General features: G+C 51.1%; 1 protein-coding gene across 3 annotated transcripts in view; it reads right to left on the reverse strand.

Moving 5' to 3' along the window:
* Positions 1 to 17,180, reverse strand: part of ZNF185 (zinc finger protein 185 with LIM domain) — a 37,845-nt gene extending 20,665 nt beyond the window's left edge. For all 3 annotated transcript variants that reach the window (XM_086756677.1, XM_010130280.2, XM_086756675.1), the window contains exons 1-9: positions 17,046 to 17,180; positions 5,556 to 5,631; positions 4,630 to 4,768; positions 3,988 to 4,047; positions 3,733 to 3,771; positions 3,050 to 3,124; positions 2,185 to 2,259; positions 1,463 to 1,543; positions 387 to 470 (exon numbers count right to left, since the gene is read on the reverse strand). In XM_086756677.1, coding sequence (XP_086612803.1) covers positions 387 to 470; positions 1,463 to 1,543; positions 2,185 to 2,259; positions 3,050 to 3,124; positions 3,733 to 3,771; positions 3,988 to 4,047; positions 4,630 to 4,768; positions 5,556 to 5,580 — 578 coding nt within the window. In that variant the 5' untranslated portion in view covers positions 5,581 to 5,631; positions 17,046 to 17,180. The remainder of the gene's footprint in view (positions 1 to 386; positions 471 to 1,462; positions 1,544 to 2,184; positions 2,260 to 3,049; positions 3,125 to 3,732; positions 3,772 to 3,987; positions 4,048 to 4,629; positions 4,769 to 5,555; positions 5,632 to 17,045) is intronic.
* Between the last annotated feature and the right edge of the window lie 440 nt (positions 17,181 to 17,620).

The raw sequence follows: 17,620 nt of genomic DNA on the forward strand, positions 1-17,620 counted from the left end.
TATTAGATGCAGTTTATATTTGTTCTGATTTTCCACTTACATGCAACAAAACCGGAGAGAGCTGAGAGCTAAGAACTGAGTCTGAAAACGGAACTCTTTGATTGCGGGCCCCAGGGAATTAGGGACTGTCATAGTTTTTCTCTTCCTGAAATTTTATCCCTATCAGTGAGGAAGACTTCCCAAGGCTCCGGGAAGATTTTCTCAATTCTGCAGAAACCTGCAGGTATCCTTGGTGCTTCTAGAGAGAGAGCAGCTACATCTTCTCCACCCATTGGAAAGGTACCCATCGCCTTCAGAGAGGCTTGGGTCAGGCCACCGCCCCGTGAGACCGCCGCCAACAGCCTCTTCCCTGCCTCCTGCCCCGCGCTTACACACTGAAGACTCACCCGTTGCTTTTCTTGGCTGCCGAGAGGACGTAGGCACGTTCTCTGCTGGCAGTGCGTCTCAGGACATTGTTGGCCGCCTCTGTCCTGGAAAAAGGGAAGCGGTCACATCCTACTCATGCTGTTAGTGGCTACTGGCTGGAGCCTTGAAGGGGCAATAACAACCCAGCGGAGTCTTGGGCTAACCTGACAGAGCTCCTGTGCTCTGGGGAACAGAAATCCAGCCAGGGCTAACAGGAGTAAGAGTGTCTCATCTTTTTCTTTTGTATCATTCGTGCTGGGCCACAGCACTTTCACATGGATGTAAGAAAAAAAGAAAATACGTCCTCTTCCAGGAGAGCAGAGAGATTCCCCTTTTCAAGACCTACACTGCTGCAGTACTACATATCACAGGACAAAAAGATGGGATACAGGCTTTGTGGCTGACACGCTACATGGACCGCATGTGTTTGTACAGACAGCAGTCCCACGGGATGTACCAAGGGAGAACTGCAGATCTCTGACAGGACTCTTACTGGTTCGTGCTCAGTGGGAAAATTACCACATTTTCAGTTGTAAAAGTCTTGCATCTGAGGAAAAGTACCTTCAGAAGCTTGACTGGCCACCTCTGATGCAGATACCACACAGACAAAACACCTTCTAATCCCAGGACAAGAGTGACAGACCCGTCTGGATCTGGCCTGAGATGCAAGTCCCCACGTGGTCCAGACTCCAAGACGCAGACGCAGGCTGCGGGAGGTGGGCTCCTCCCCTACTGCCGGGCCATTTGTCCGTCTCTGTCTTTCCACATAGAAGCTCCACAGCCGATGGACTCCAAAACCCATTTCTAGCTGCCCAATTAATTGGGGTATGCTGTCAGGTTGAATCATGTCAGGCTTTTAATTATATTTCGTTAGGAGCGTGGTTGCCTGCGGGCATAGATGCGCTCTGTGTAGAAATATCTGCTTATGATTATTTTATTGCAATCAGCCCTAATGGCTCCACTGTAATCATCACTGAACTGACCCTCCTAGTAATGACCAGTTAAGGCCACTCGTCACTGCCCCTGCCAGAAGAAGGCGGTTACCTGGAGGGCATACCTCTTTTTGTGTTCATCTGGAGTAAAAGGGACATCCTCCTCATCCACGTCCACCGACTTCTGCCTGACATTATACGGAGCTCTGAAACGGAAAGGGAAGGGGAGAGCCAGGGTGAGGGAACTGCCTCTGTAGGCTGCTGCAGAGGCAAAGCAAGCAAAACTGAAGGTAAATGCAAGGGCAGGGCAGGTGGAAATGGGTTCAGACCCCAGAAGCGTTGCACACAAGTGTGGAAGACGCTTGTATTTTTCATGCACATTTGGGTACGCGTGTCCCCATAGGATTGGGTTTTCTTAGCACAGGGGTTAAGCCTACAGGCTGGTTCATGATAAATGCTCAGCTACATTTCAGATGAGAGCCAGAGTCTCTGACACAGAAAGCTGTGCAGGAAATGTCAGCAGTGCTGTTCTGCCACAAGGCCCCTCCTTTCTCCTGGTTTCAGAAAGGCCAGTAATGCTGCAAACCAAGTCCCCAGGCTGCATCCTCCGGTTTCTGCCTTAATTACCACAAAGTGATAAAATTCACTCCATACAAAGGCCGTTACCAGTTGAAGGAATGCCTTACAGCCCACACAGACCTGGAGGTAGCACCGCGAACCACGTCAAAGTCTAGTGGAAGCTCTGCAGTGCTCAGCTGAGGAAGCCAGTGGCTTCATCACCACTGAGGCTCAGGTGCTGCTGAGCCTGCGTGCAGACAGAAAGCGCTGCTCCCCTTTGCACACTCACAGTTTCTTGTAATCCTCAGTGGTCATCCTGTATCCAGAGGAGGAACGGCACTGGCCGTGTCCCTTCGCGGCAGTGCTGCAGACGGCACAAATCATATCTGTTAACGTGGCCCCCCTGAGCTCTCGCCCTTCACCACCCTCTTCCCCAGGAGAGCTCGTGCTGCACATGATAGGAGATCCACTCCCTGAATTCAGGGAATGCTATTTAATCAAAGGGCAGCATTTGCCTTCTTTTCACAGCCTTGGACTAGGATTTGAGGTCTGCTTTGCTCCCTCAGGGCTACTGTGAGTTGTCAGAGCCGGTACGGGCATACCCTTCCATGGGATAGTGCTACTCCATCCCAGGATCAGCCAGCGAGAAGGAAGAAGACACCTTGTGGCATCATCCTTCCCACCACATGAATCAAAACAGGGGGAAAAATGGAGTTTCCAAGGGTTACACTTGGTGTGCAACAATGCACCTGCATAGATCTTACTTACTAGAATTAAATGTAAGTGCCTCTCACAAGACAGGTTAAAAAAAAACCAAACCACACAGTAAAAACATCAAAACAAAGTGTTACAGCTCTGCAAGGATTCCGTGTGATTTGGCCCCCAGTCAAAACTATTTGCCAAATTAAACCCAAATCCTGAGTACTTTCACAGCCAACTGCCATCCCATGCGCTGGTGAGGAAAATCTGGAGTTTGTCTTTTCCCCGCGTCTGAGCAGAGCTGTGAAATGAACAGCCACGTCTTGCAGCATTTAGTAGGGACTTAGTGGGGCTCAGTGGAAGTCCATGGGCACTGGCCACAGTAAAAGGATGACTAGAAATAGATACAATATTTAAAAGCTCATTTTCATGAAGAAGAGGAAGATGCACACCACCTTTTTTGTGCTCCATTAGAAGATGAAGAATCTGGCACGGAAGAGGTCTTATCGATGGTCCTTGTGAACACTCCTCTGGGGAGAAAAGAGACATTAAATTTTTTGCTGGACGGAGTTTGGAACTAAAATTAAGAGACTTGCAAGCACTCTTTGGCCTAACAGTGTCTGGGCGTCCTGTCGGGAGGAAGGTGCTGGCTCAGGACACCGAGAATTAGAAGGTGCTTCCTTTAGAGAGGTATCTGGAAAGAATTCCCATCTTCCTACCCCCTGGCCTCAGACAACACAGTAAAATCAGCTTGCACCTAGGACTGGGTTTGCACAGGGCTGGCCAATCCTGAATGGATTACAGAGGCATCAGAGCCTCCGCGGGCAGCAGCCCGTGTGTCAGAGGCAGCTGAAGGACACAAGCGCCGTTGCTGGTGCTGTGCTGATTGCAAGGACGGTGGCACATTTTCATGGCACGATAGTGTGACCGTTGTGTCATACGGAGGAGATCCGAGTTTCTGTTGACATCACCTGCTAAACAAAATCCTCAGGAGTATCTCTTCACCAAGGCACTCCCCAAGCATTGTAATGTTCCTAACTAACAGGAGAACCCGAGAGATCTTAATATTTTTCGTGCTTGTTGCTCCTGATCAGTTCTCCCTCCCCTACAGCCCAAACATACGCCACTCTGTACCAACCTGATGAGGTAACCGGATTGAGGCTTGGAGGCAGAGGACCTGTGCAAAGAACAGACATCAGTGAATCCAGAAACGTGGGGAAAAACAACAGCAGCGGCCCCAGTACTAAAGGGCAATGTCCATACGACATCGCAGCGGTGAGCGAGTATGAGGAAGTGAAGAAAGAGCGGACACTTGTGAGGGAACAGCGAAAGCATGCACCGACCCCACGAGATAACGCAGAACGGAAGCAACAGGATGGGTCCCCAGAATTACCTGTCACTCTGGGGAGCAGCAGCTGTTGAAGCTGTGGGTCCCCCAACGGCCCGTCCAGACCTGAGGAAAGAGAAAACACGGTGACACAAGGAACTCCTGACCCTGCTGAGCTGCCTTACTGAACACAGCAGTGCTGTTTCAGAGAGAGCTGCTAAGAGAAGACCGTCTGGGCTTGGTTTTGTTTCTAATCAAAGAGAAGCTGGTGCAGCCTGTGGTGTTCCCTGAACAGGGGTGGCTGTGCCACAGCCCTGCGAGCTGCAGGGGGAGATGCAGACCTGGCTGTTTTATCACCTCAACTCCCTCTACTCGAGGTCTGGGCCTTTGTCACTGCGGAGACGGGGAAACACAAGCTAGCTTAAAAAAAGGTTTGGAGTTCTCCTGAGACTTCAAATATGCCTGTGCTGCTGGATTCCCAGCTCCCAGGAAAGGCCATTTCTCAGAGCTTCTCCCCAGCCTGCATTTACAAAAAATAAACAGGAGCACCGCTTCCCTTTGGCAGTGTCATTTCCTGGCATCAGGGGGACCCTAAAACATCCTAGCACTACATGTGCTTCTTCTGTAGGCTGGAGAACAGATACACATGGGAGGCTGATGAGGAAAAGGGAAGGGAGAAGAGGAGCCTTCCTCAGTGGCCACACTTACAGCGCGCTGCTCTTCTTCTCATCCTCAGAGTCTGAGTTGTGGTGGTGGATCCAGCTCTTATCTCCTTTCAGGGTGGTGCGAACCTTCATCTGCTTAATGATCCTCCTGCGGTCCTCATCCGTGGGTGGGATGACACGTCCTAGGAGAGGCAGAGGGAAAGGAAGGAGAGAGGAGAAGGATTGCTGAGAAGGGGCAAGAACTCAGTGTCAGCAGGTGAGCCGGGGGAAATCTCAGACAGCAGGGAGCACAGGTCTCCTTCCAACCAGAGATTCAAACACAGATGAGTCTTTTGCCACTTCTGATGAAAGATGGAAACAAGCGGTCATCCAGGCTTCAGGATCAATTTACCCTGATGCATCACCCCCTCTACAGAGATTCATAATTTCTTCTCTCCTTCCAGAGGACTGTATAACAGCAATGAGCCATTTTCTCTCAGGAACACCAAAGACATGCAGTGGGTGGTCTAATCACGTATTTACAAAGCAGCGAGTTTCCTCTGGCATTTCCCATCACAGCAGCTCTAGCATAAAGATTTTCTGGTGGGAGAGGATGATATGTCTGGAGCATGAGGCTGAGCCAAGAGTTGGGGGATAGAAGTGAGCCATGAAATGCACAGCAGCAAAGACAGAGAATCTTAAGGAGAGTCTTGAAAAGAGAGTAATAGGGATGGTAGTTTATTAGTCGTTAGCTCATCTCAAAACCTCAGCCAGGTAGAAGCTCTCCAGCTCTCTGTACCTTCACGGATACTGAAGTTATAGCCCAACGCACGTCATTTTGGAACTGCAGGGGGGAGCAGGTCCCAGACAAGGAAGGTGTGTCCTCTCCCCTTGGACACAGCGCACGCGGGGAGTTGCACAGAGATGTCACAGCAAATGCAACTGCGCAAAGGAAAGCCATGACAGCGGAGGGACGGGGAAACGAATTACCTTTGCTGACACCCAGGGACATCATGGTTCTCTGAGGCACCTTCCCCTGCAGTTACTGTTTGAAGACAACAAGCCCCTGCAAGAAATGGAAAAGGCAAAAAGCAGATTAGTAGTTCTGATATTAAAAAAAAACCCAAAACTTTGAAGTTATGTGGAAGGGAGAATATCACAGCGGTGTCACAGCCACAGAGGCTGGAGGACGGGGAGTCTGTGGCGTACATACTAGAGCATCATTTCTCCCCATGCCACGTACCTTCAGCACCAAGGAAAGGAAAAATCAGATGGGTGTGTTCTCCACACCAGTAGGTCTTCAGCTTGGCCATGACAGAAGTGTCCTTCCAGGTCTGGGAGGAAAGTGGTGGAGGAGACCTCAGCAAAGGGGCCCAGAGCCCCTCAGACGGGACAGACCTTCTGGGGTCTACAGAACTCAGAGCAGCGGAGGCTGCTTGAGTGAAGCCTGGTATTTTTGTCAAGTGGGAGTAGAACATAAGGGCTCCTGACAAATTGCTGAGGTTAGGGATTTGCTGAGCACCGATAGTGATGTAGTTGAATCAAAACCAACCACAAACTAAAAGTCAGGGAAAAATAATGGTCGTTTCAGATTCTGCCAAGACAATTTTTCTTTTTAAATTGTAAAGAAACAAACACAAGAAAGCAAACCTCCTCAAAACGGACCCACTACTTCGAGATCAGTAGAACCCAGGTTAATTCAGCACCTGATTACACATTTATCCAAAATGTTTATTGTCTTTTATCGCTCTCTAAAGTTTTTCAGGTGAACCATGGGATGAGCCCTTGTTTCAGAGGAGAAAGTCAAAGTCAGCTTCCAGCTTTTGTAACTCTCCGTTCTTTGCTTGCCAAAACTATCCGCCAAACCTGGATTCTTAAGTGACTCTGCCATTCATGAATAAAAATGCCCAGCTCTTTTTGGGAGTCTGTGAATCTAAAATCAGGTTGTTATTATCCACTGGTGGGCTGTCCCTGCAGTACTGCTGCGAAGCCACACGCCCACAAGGAATGCCGAGCGCTGATCTCACAGCGCTGCTTCTTGGCGAAGTCTTGGCTTGTCTCAGCCAAAGATCTCCCCGCTGCACACCCGCTCCTCATCCAGCTTGCACCCAGGCCGTGAACAAGCGCTCTGCTATTACCCCAAGGCTCCCTCTCCCTTTCACAAACACTCCCAAACATTAATTCAGCTTTCTCCATGAGCGGACAGCCCATCTCTTTTCCTATCCTTCCCAGATCCCCCTTCCCACGCAAATTTAATTGACCCTGCTGTTTAGAGAGAAATGAGAACTGTAGCATTGGCATAGATAGCCACGAAGAGCCTCCAAATATTTGGGTACCTTTATGCTAAAGGCGGGAGACATGGCTTGGTCTGCAGAAGCACAGCTGACAGAGCTGTAATCTGGCAGCTTTGGGTTGAAAAGAAGTCGCAGAACCTTGGACCCGGGCACCAAGAAGCCGCGTGGCTTCATATCCTACAGGATCTGAGTGAGGCAGACCCAGCCCACAGCTGCCTTGCTAATGCAGTTCAGAGGTGCACGTGGTGCTCTCGTCTCATTAAATTCTTTCTTATTCCAGGACAAAATGCCTGGCATGGCACATGTGATGTTAAATTGCAAGGGCAAAAAGTGTTTTTTTTGTTGGTATAGCTTATTTGGGAATTATCAGCCACAGGATGCAACAGTTTCTGTATTGGTACAGAAGCAAATGCACTCGCCTAGTGCTGGAACAGACTGCAGCTGATCCCAACAGCTCTGCTTCCCACCTGGAGAGCAAGAACATTATCTGCCACTGGAATGAAGCCTGGAGATCTGAACTCAGCAGGTGAAAGGGAAACATTGACACTCAAAAAGGTTCCCATGGTCTGCAATTCCTTAGCTCTGAGCATTGCCAGACTTTAGACAGGACAAATGCTTTTTCTGCCAGTGGGTTAGGTCCCAGGCTTCGCTGGAGTGGGTAGTATTTCTGGAGGTTTTATGATCCCAAAGCAGCGTTCCGTCTTGTGAGAGTCATTTAGAAGCTGGGAGCATCATCCATGAGTTCATGCCCCACAGTCTTGTCTCTATCTCTCCACCGCCGTAGAATCTTATTTTCTCTTTTTTTTTTTAACCCCTCTCCACACCGACTTCCCCATCCCTGTAACCACCCATTTCCAACACACAGCAAACTCTCATCACCATGCTTACAAAATGTGGAGATCTGCATCTGTCACGTTGACCAAAACCTCTTCTGCCTCAAACCAGATCCATCCCCTCCCTCTTGCCTTACAGTTAGAAAATAAGCTCTGCCTGGCTGGACACTGTGCTCTGTTCATTCATCACCCAGTACAAAATGCTTCTGCTGTGTGACCAGAACATCTCTGTTGTGAGAGGACATATTAGTAAGTCACCAACTCACTGTTCTAGATACCAAACATCTTTTTCTCCCAAACATTCACTACAAATATTGAGATTTTTTAAATCCACCTAAATCAAAATCCCTATTCCTTCCCTGTTTATGCAGAAAGTTTTCCTTCAGAAGACCAGTGGGAGCCCTTCGGAGCCAAGCGCCTCCCATTAGTGTCTTCACACCACCAGGCAAGAGGCGCTCGATCCTAATTGGCACCCTTGGGTGCCATCGTTATGTAAATGGGCAATAATCCTTCTTCCCTTCCCGATCCAAACAGTTATTGTGGCTCTGTTGCACCGTTAAGCGTTGCCCAGTTTTCTCCGAAATGGCTGCGCTTTGAGGGATGATTCCCCTAACACATTTTTCCTGGACATCCTTAGAGAGCTGCCTCAGGCTCAATGTTTGCAAAGTGCCCTGGGATCCTGAAATAAATATGAGATTGGCTCGCAGAACAGCAGCTCTGAGAGGATGCCCCTCTGAAACCAGTCACAGAAAGCAGGAGTTGCGTCTGGCTGCAGACAGATGTCCATTTATTTCCTTCGTTGGAGAAGAGCTCGAGGTTGCACCTGCACCACGGGACTCCCCAGGCACTCTGCTCAGCCTGGGCTCCTGCCGTGCCCTGACTCGTATGAAACAAAGCCAGCGCAGTGTATTTCTTCCCAGTTACATACGGATTTCCACAGGACAGAGCCCTGGCACTTGGGCTTACAGGAAGCTGTGGTGGATGACAGCAGGTCTTTTACCTGGACAGTGGGATAGACAGGACCGACATGAACCTGTGAGCGTGACCTGCTAGAGAGACATCAAACCAGAAATTTAAAAAAACCCAAACCAGATTGACCTAAATCTGCCTGTTGGAGTGATTCCCCCCTCAGCAGGGACAGCTGGACATTGCTACAGGCAACACTTAAGACACAGCTACGCCCATCGATGACCCACCTGACAAATACAAAGCCTAGGGAAAATTTCTAGGTGGCAGGAGGGACAGAAATCAGCTCCTCCTGCACCTTCTTACAGGCTTCTCCTAAGCTAAAATAAGTTACATTTCATCTGTTTCAAAAAGACTCTGACTCAGAGCCATGTGTACTGTCCATGCAGAGCACAACAGGGTGCAAATTCAAATACCAAAAAGAAGCATTTTTGGAGGAAAAAAGTAGACTGGCAAATACGTGCCAATTTCATCACCTTAAAACGAAATGAAGCTGTAAGTGCTGGCTGAATCAAACCAGGTGCTGAATTTCTGAAGAAAGAGCTTCACAAAAGCCCGGCTGCGTCACAAGGTTTAACGGGAGGTAAGAGAATCAAAGCGATTCCATTTCCCGCAATAAATGCCCAAAAACCCCAGGTCCTGTGGACAGCTTACGTGACCAAGCTCCCACTGACAAGAGGTCTGGAAAGGCCACAGGCAGGAGGTTTAGTCCCCAAGCAGTGAAGGTGTATCCATAGGAAAGGCAGTCTGCAGACTGGATAAAGCTGGGGAAAAAAAAAACCCCACAGGTTTGCTCTCTAATGAAGGGCAGAGCCCTGAGTCACACAATGAGGGACTGGGAGCCTGGACAGTGGCAGCTCCACTGCTGTGGGAGGGGTTCACGCCGGACTGCCTGAGCCTGGGGAAAGGAAAACCAAGTCCCCAGGTGCCACCTGAGTCTGTTTAATAAAGAGGAGAAAAGAAGAGGCCCAACGCTCCCCTCGGTGCCGCGCAGGCCAAGGAGATACCTGCCTCTTTGTTGAGAGGCGCTGATGCAGCCAGCGTCAGCGAGCGGAGCCGCTGGCATCGCCTGTCTCAGCTCCCGGCGCGGGTTCGTGTCCTTCGGGGACACAAAGACGTCCTTCAGAGGTCTTGAATCCTGCCCGGCCGCTGGCACGCAGCAAGGGCCATCCACCTCCCCTCTCCTAATCTGCTTTCTCAGTGTAGCACGGCAACGTGAAGAGGAGCGGGAAATTAGTAGGTTCTGGGCTTACTCGTTTCTCAGGCATCATCAAGGAACAGGCAAAAGATGGAGGATTTTTTTATTCGCTGAGCGGTTCCAGCATAGAAGAAGGTTGTCTGGTTTGACATGAGAACCAAGCTTCCAGCAAACAGAATAATTCAGACTGGATGATGACAAATCAGCCAAAGGACTTAGTTACAGGTTATGCTGCTATGTATGTTTTAAACAAAATTAAATTAAAATTGAGGAAAAACCCCACATAGCTGCAAAACATAAAATGAAAATGTTTCATTACAAACGGCTTAAGTTAGCATTTTGTTTCAGGTTTTAACTTCATTTTTCTTAAGAACAAATCTTAGTGAAACTCGCATGTGTTTTTGAAAGGGTTCAGTGTTGCTAATTCTGTAAAGAAAGGAAAAAAAAAAAAGAAATTGTGCAGATCTAACCATAGAGCTGTATGAAGCTCGTCACCACCAGACCAGGTGCCCAAGGCAAAGCTGCCAGCTACAGCCCCCCCAAAGGACTCTCTCTCCTTTACTACGATCCCCGCCAAAAAAAACAATGCCAGAGCACCCGAAAAGACCCTTCCCCTATTAAAATTCACCAAATGCTCTGCCCACAGCCCAAGCGTTGAATTTGGGGTGTATCTTTACCTGATCCTAAGGACAAACCTGCCTCAACGCAGCTGGCCTCCGCTCCGCTCCTCCGACGGACGCGTCTCCCTGCCACCCTCTGCTCTTAGGCAAGAGGCAAAGGTTTATCCTCCCTGCTTCACCCCCAGCACCGGATGCCAGGTGAGCAGAGGGGCAAGCGTGGGCCACTCAACCCTTTATCCCCGTGTACCGCTCCAAACGGGATCCTGCTAAAACAGGATCTGCTCTTCCAAACCTTCCACCTCGCTTCCTGGCTTGCTGCAGGCTTCTCCACTCCACGTCCAGCCCTGCTGCGCTGCTTAGCCCCAATACCGCTGTCGTCTCTTTCATCTGTTATCTCCTTGTTTCCCAGACCCTCCCTCTTGCCAGATCTGCCCACGGCTGAGATTCGGATAGGCTGGCACCTTACTGAGGCTCTGACTTCGCAGGATGTTTCCAGCATGGAACAGCAGAGAAACAGGGTCAACTGAAACTGCCACCATCGCCTTGGTCCTACACGGGGGAGCAGTGACACGCTGGCCACCGGACAGAGCCATTTTTAAACTCATCTCCTCTCCCCAAGTTCTCATGAGCCCTTGATGAGTCAGGATCTGACCAGCTTCCAGGCAATTAAACTCGAATTGCCTCTCCCCTCCCTGCGATGTGGCGCAGGTGGAGCTACGTGCCGGCTGTGCGGGAGAAGGCCAGCTTGATCATCAGAGCGATACTGCTGGGAGAACCGCTGGTGATAAGCCAGGTTTCCTTCTCCATCAGCTACACTGGGCTGATTTCAGGTAGCAGCAGGGATGAATTTGGCCTGGTTATGACAGTTTAAAATCCCCTTAATTCTGCAGAGGACTTCCCAAGCCAGAGGGGTCTCCAGTGCTGCCCTCCCCACCCCCTCCTGCTTCTCTCCAGCCCTTCCCTGTAAGCAGCATCAAGATGTTGCCTCAAGATGAAGCACACTGGAAGCCCATCCATGGGCAATACGACTACATGACAGCTAGATGCTTCCTGATATTTGAAATCATCTGTGATTTACAGCACAGCTCGGACTCCTATTTCTAGCACAACATGGCCAAACCACTCTCACTGCAGGTCCCTCAACCTGCACGCCGGCTGACTGCGACGAGCGCTCAGCTTGCAAACACCAACCTCTGGGACATAGCACTGGGACGTCCCATGCAACAGGAGACCCGTAAAAATGGGTGTTCCAGTGGCTAAATTCCTGCTGGCAAAGCATCCAACATGAGCACCCCAGCACAAGAAGTAAGCGTTCTGCCTGCGGAGGACCAAAATCCTGTTAGACCGTGTCCTGAGACTGCACGCATCAAATGGAGCTGCTAGCTAAATCCGCGCTAATGACGGGTGCAAAAGCCCTGATTTCCAAAGGCACGGAGCACCATCAAGACCCTTGACGAGCACAGCCCTCAAAATCAGGTTATGGCCACCTCTGGGCACCCTGGGGTGCACAAGCAGACAGCCCTCTCTTGGGAGGGCAGGAGAGGCACGGCGCCTGCGCGCACGCTGCCTCCCGCTGAAGACACTAGCTCTGGAGATCCTCATCACGTGAGCGAAAGCAATTACAAGCTATTTAATAAGGGAAGGGGAGCTGAAACCTTGTTCAGATGTTAATCTTCAGGGCGCGTCTGTCTGCGGGCAGCCAGCCAGCTCAGATCTCCCTCTGCACGCTCCCGGGCGCTGCAGTGGTCCCGGTCCTGCCTCGGGTATTTCAACGGGCTTGAGTTTTTAAGGCAGCTCCAAGGAGTGCCACCGCTGCTAGCGGGACAGCCTCTGCTCTCAGCGGGCGAAATACGCCCACGGTCACAACGCCGGGCACCATCATCAGTGGTACCGGCAGAGGAGACAAGAGATGGCTCAGGCATCACGCGCGCCTCTTACCCGTAGCAGGGAGCGATCCCTACAGATCACAGCCCGCAAGCTGAGCAAGGGAGCACGTCAAGCTGTGCTCCTCTCTGTCCCTACGGCCACCGCTCTCCCCACGGCTCTCCCCAGGTGAGAGCGTGGTGTATCCCTGCTCACCCATACAGCCCTCTGCGAAGGAGCTGATGTACAGCCAGACCAGCGCTCTTTGCTAATAAATTCTCCAAGTGCCTGAAATCAGCAGCCCATCACTTAATTGGGAATGATTCTGCTTTCCACGTAAGCCACTTAAAAAGACGTAATTATACCCCAGGAGATGAAACACTCACTATTCTGTAAAAGCTGAATGCAGCTCCTGTTACCTGCAAACGCAGAGATGAAAAACCTGCCAGCCATCCTCCTTTTTGATGGCCCAACTGCAACTTTAAAATGTTAATAACCATTTTTCTGCCTGCTGTTGTCAGGAGTTGGTAGGGCACTTGCGGTAATAGCCCCTTTGCACCTAATAGCCACCTTGCCCTCCGTTCATCCCGGTGACGAGCTGGATCCCAGGTTGGACCTGGTTCTGAGGACTAACCGAATGCCCTGGGAAAGGAAGCGGAGCTGCTTTGATCCTGTAAATACAGTTTTTCTGGAGAGCACCACAGAGTGCCTTCAGAGTCCCGAACTGTCCGCGCAGCCCAGGCCAGCCACCGAGTTCACGTTACAGCTCTCCCGTTCCCAACGCCTCGCTGCCAGGTCTTGGGACGGGATCTCCCTTTGATGTCCGGGGCACCGGGCTCACTTTACCGCGCCGCTCCCTGCGAGAGCTGCGCGGTGAGATGCTCTGTGCCGGAAAAACGCTGTATCAGTCAGATCATTTGCGGAGAGGCACCCCACAGCTGACCCACGTGCTGCTGCCTTCCCTGGTCCATGCAGCAGGGAGTCAACCTCTTGGTACCTCAACAGAAAGGTCATTAACAGATGAAAAAGTGTGCCCTAAGCCAGTGTCACTTCCCTTCAGCCCAAAGTCCACGTGGCATCACTTATGTGACCGATGGCAAAGCAATCCTGTCCCACCTACAGTGACCCAGGACCTGCCACCAGCAGCTCTGCTCCTGCTAGCAGAGACCACCCCTGCTGTCACGCTGCTTTCCAAGGAGCCCTCACGTGCTCCTCCTGCTCCTGGGTAGAAGCACAAAACTCATTTCACCAGCTAGGAACTTGTGTACTAATGGAGGACAGGGCCAGTGACCTGAATGCTGGCCCTCAGCCACAAAAAGGACTGAGGTCAAACATGCAGAAGAATATCCTGGTTTAATGATAACTGATGCCTATTCTGACCTTCACAGTCCCCAAATTAAAATGTATTTAAAGCTTGCAAAAGGTTTGAACCTTCCTCATTTGAAGCTCCTAAACTCTGCTAGGAATTTTGTCATTTAGACCCAAAGCAGGGTCCCAGTCCCTCCTCTCCAGCCCAGATGGCGAAAGGTGGGACCTGGGCTCAACACTCAGCAGAGCAAGCCCAGCGTTCCCAAAACCCCGGGAAGGAGAGCCAGGGAGAGGGAGCTTCTCCACGCATGGGATACCCTGCCCCAGCAAGGCAGGATCCGGGCTGCGGGATTGCTAATCCCGATGCGCGCGCTGCCAGGCTGCCCTCCAGTGCTCTGGGTTAGGCGTGGGCACACGCTCGCGTTTCTCCTGCGGTAGCCAGCGCACACAATGCAAACCTTGTGCCAGCGTCCTGCTTTTATGTCAGCTGTTACCTGATCCGCTGTGAAGCGAGAGCAGCCTGGATAGACCGTACCTGATCTAGCATAAACCCTGCCAGAACAAAGTTAACCCTTTAAACTCATTTCAGCAAGTTGGAACCGGGAAAGGAAGTTTATGCTGGATTAGCACTTTGTGCCCAGTAGCTGTGACATTTTTGAGCCAGCATTCTTAAAATGAGATTTATTTCACCTTCAAACTCTGACTTGAATGACATCCCATGCCTAGGAGGGACGGACGCTTCCATCCCACTATCTGCACTTTGGGAAATGAGCGGCAACAGGCTTCACACTGTTGTGAGTTCTCTCACAACCTGCAGTTTAGGAGCTCATCCCACCTCCCGTACACAGGAGGCCGACTGCGTTTGACGTGGGAGGTTGCCAGGCTCTGAAAGTCCAGACCCACAGCCCCAGGCACGCTCCAGGACCCAGCCTTAACGGCAGATCATAGGTGGTGTCCCCGATATTGGCTCGGTGTTAGGAGAAACGGGATGGCTGTGGGCTTTCAAATGGAGAGAAACTCATGCATATCGCCCCGGAACAGCAGAAAGGTTTGTAATGCCAAACCCCAGCTCAACCATGGTCCACACGGGCAGCGTGAGGGGCCCTCACATTTCAGACAACGCTTAGCTTCTCTGAAGGACCAGCTTTTACTCTTGCCTTCCCCCTTTCCCATGCAGTGACTAACACTAACGCTGTTACATAAGCACTTGGAGATATTTAAGAAGCCCTAGGAGATTTCTAAAGTCAAGCTTGCAAACAATCAGGAATGCCATAGTTGAAGAGGTCCAGGCGACCTTGAACCAGCCCTTCTAGGCTTGCGCAACACAACAGCTCATCGCTACCTCCTTCAGCGCGTGCAGAGACACTCTGAGGAGAGGCTGGAGCCCCAGCAACCACTGCTGGACGTGTCTGAGGAGTCAGGCATCAGCCGGAGAGGATGGGCGGTTCCTCTGCTGCAGGTGACATTCTGTGTCTCTGCCACAGTTCCTCCACGACGCTAGTCAAATAATTTAAACTACATCACGGTCATCAGACTGTGCGCCCACCTTTTCCAGGGTGGCCGACACGACCCTGAATACCAACCGCAGAAGCATCAAGCACTTGCGGCTGGCTGTGCAGGATCTCTGTGAAGAGCCTCAGGCTGGCACCACACCTCCTCAGGATCTTGGTCACTGCTACCTGGGGACAGCGAACGCCTCTGCTTCCCCGAGCAAGGGGAAAAGGGAGATGAAAACCCGCAATTGCCACGGGGAAGCCTGCACAGAACTCATTAGCGCGAGCAACGCAGACACGTTTCAGCCGTGTCCGAGACAACAGCTATAAAGCTACAAATGCACAATTATAATTTCTTTTAATTCACTTTCAACCACATACCCCACAAAAAAAAAAATTCAGTCCAACCAGATGAAGCTGGCAAAGAGGTGAGCTATTGAAGCCAGAAAAGTGTGGCATAAACACAATTAGAGCAGCACGCGAGCCTGCCTGTGCCAAGAGAGCATCTCGGGCCCTGTTGTGCTAGGAGCTGCACGAACCCACGCAGCACGACCACCCCCAAACACAAATATTCCCTGCTCTCACTGTCAAAAGTTACTAGAACATTTTTCACTATACTGGGTATACAGTTTCATTACTCTAATTACAAGGCATTAACTCCTAATTGCTCAACTAATTTCTGTATTTGAAAAGGAAGAAGGATGTAAAGGATGTTTACCGCACCCGCATGCCATTGACCTTAAGCCTTGATGTCTGAAGATGAAAGCAAGGAGGAAGGAAAAGTTCGTTTTGCTGTCAAAGGCAGAGCTTTGCCTTTGTATCGCAGAGCAGGACAGAAAACCTCCTTGAAGCGTCGTGACATTGCAGACGGTACAGAGTTTTGCAAAGAAAAAACAAAGCTTTTGTAAAAGAAAACTAAGACCTGTCATTTGTGGAAACCGAGACTTCCAATTAAAGCATGATAGATTAGTGGGACAAATTTAATGCTTTTTCTTTGGCTGGAAGAATAAAATAAACTAGCCCAAGTACAATGCCCTGATCAATCTGATGAGGGAAGACATCTCTGCCTCCCAGCTCGTGGTGGAGCAACATCTCCAGCTAAATCCAGGGCTGAGCAGAGGGGTGGGGACAGGGGAACGGAGCAGGCATTCACCAAGCTTGGAGGCAGGATGCAGCAAGGACTGAGGGAGGTGCTCATCTCCTCTGCACCAGCTTTACCACTCCCATCCCTTCCTTTCCAGGGTGCTAATTTCACATTAATTCAGAGAGAAACAAAACAAGGCAGAGCAGGAGAGTAAAACACCAAAAATCTCTATCTGCACCCCTCTCTGTCCCACACGGGTCCTGGGGAGGTGGAGTTGCAGAGGCAGAAGCGGTGCAGCTGACCCCAAGCCTCTGGAGAGGCTGTCAAGGGTCGCAGGCTCAGATTTTACCCATGTTGTCCGGACTCTGCTCACCCCTGCACACACACAGACTTTTCCCCAGTTAGCTCACCGCCGTGCCCCTGCCCTACCCAGTAAATTAAGAGGGAGACAGATTTTTAGAAAGATGTGGGGTGACGGGCAGGGAAGGAACTCAGTGATCAGAGAGGGCAAGCAACAGAGACCCATATGGAAACCTCCCCTCTTCCTCCTTGTCTGCGTCCCTGTACAACCCCATCCCTGCGGCACTCAAGTACCGTTTTAGACCCACGCTTCGGTCCAACGCACTACAGAATAGAGCTTCACTTCCCCAAGCAGGAGGGGGATTTAAGGTACCGGTTCAAGCCCTCCCTCATCCCTACCAGACCCCCAGGTTAGGAAAGGACAGCCCTTCTCTTCCTCCTCCCCAGGCAGAGAGCAGGTGAAGCAGCACGCAGCTGCCCTCTGCAAGGCCCAGAGGACCAGCCTCCCTGCCCAGCCCTACCTGCCGAGGCTCCTCAGCTGCAGCTTCCCCGGAAAAGACGGACGTGGAGCGGTCTGCAAGCAAACTCCTGGCACTTTTGCCCCCCAAGGGCTCGCAGCAGGTACCTCCGATCCTCCCTGGCAGCAGAGGCGGCTGTGGGCGAGGCTGAGCTTACCTGCCGGGCGGGCCGAGAGGGCTGGCTCCTGGAAATCAAGCCTTGTTTTGAGGAGGAGACTTGGGTGTGTTTTGCCCTTCAGGGGAATCAAACAGGTTTCTCCATTCACACGGCACAGTCTCCCCTCCCTGCAAGCTCTCCTCTACATTCCTCGCATTCTCCAGCGAATGCCATGTTCCCCAGCCCTGTGCTGCAATGGGACAGCAGAGAGCAGCCCCCCAGCTCTCACCCCACTGAATTTCTCCTCAGGCCAAGCAGTGCCAGAGAGGCTCGCCCCACAGGAAGGGGGAGAACGCACCCCACTGCTACTCAGGTATCAGCAAGCCCTTGAGTCCAAGAGCCGCTTACAGCAGTGGTACCCAGGCAGCATCAGGGACTGGCACTGTAATTAGCACTCAGCAGTGATTGTCTAGTTCTACCT

Source organism: Chlamydotis macqueenii, chromosome 11 (assembly GCF_036417535.1).
Source record: "Chlamydotis macqueenii isolate bChlMac1 chromosome 11, bChlMac1.mat, whole genome shotgun sequence".
Taxonomy (NCBI): domain Eukaryota; kingdom Metazoa; phylum Chordata; class Aves; order Otidiformes; family Otididae; genus Chlamydotis; species Chlamydotis macqueenii.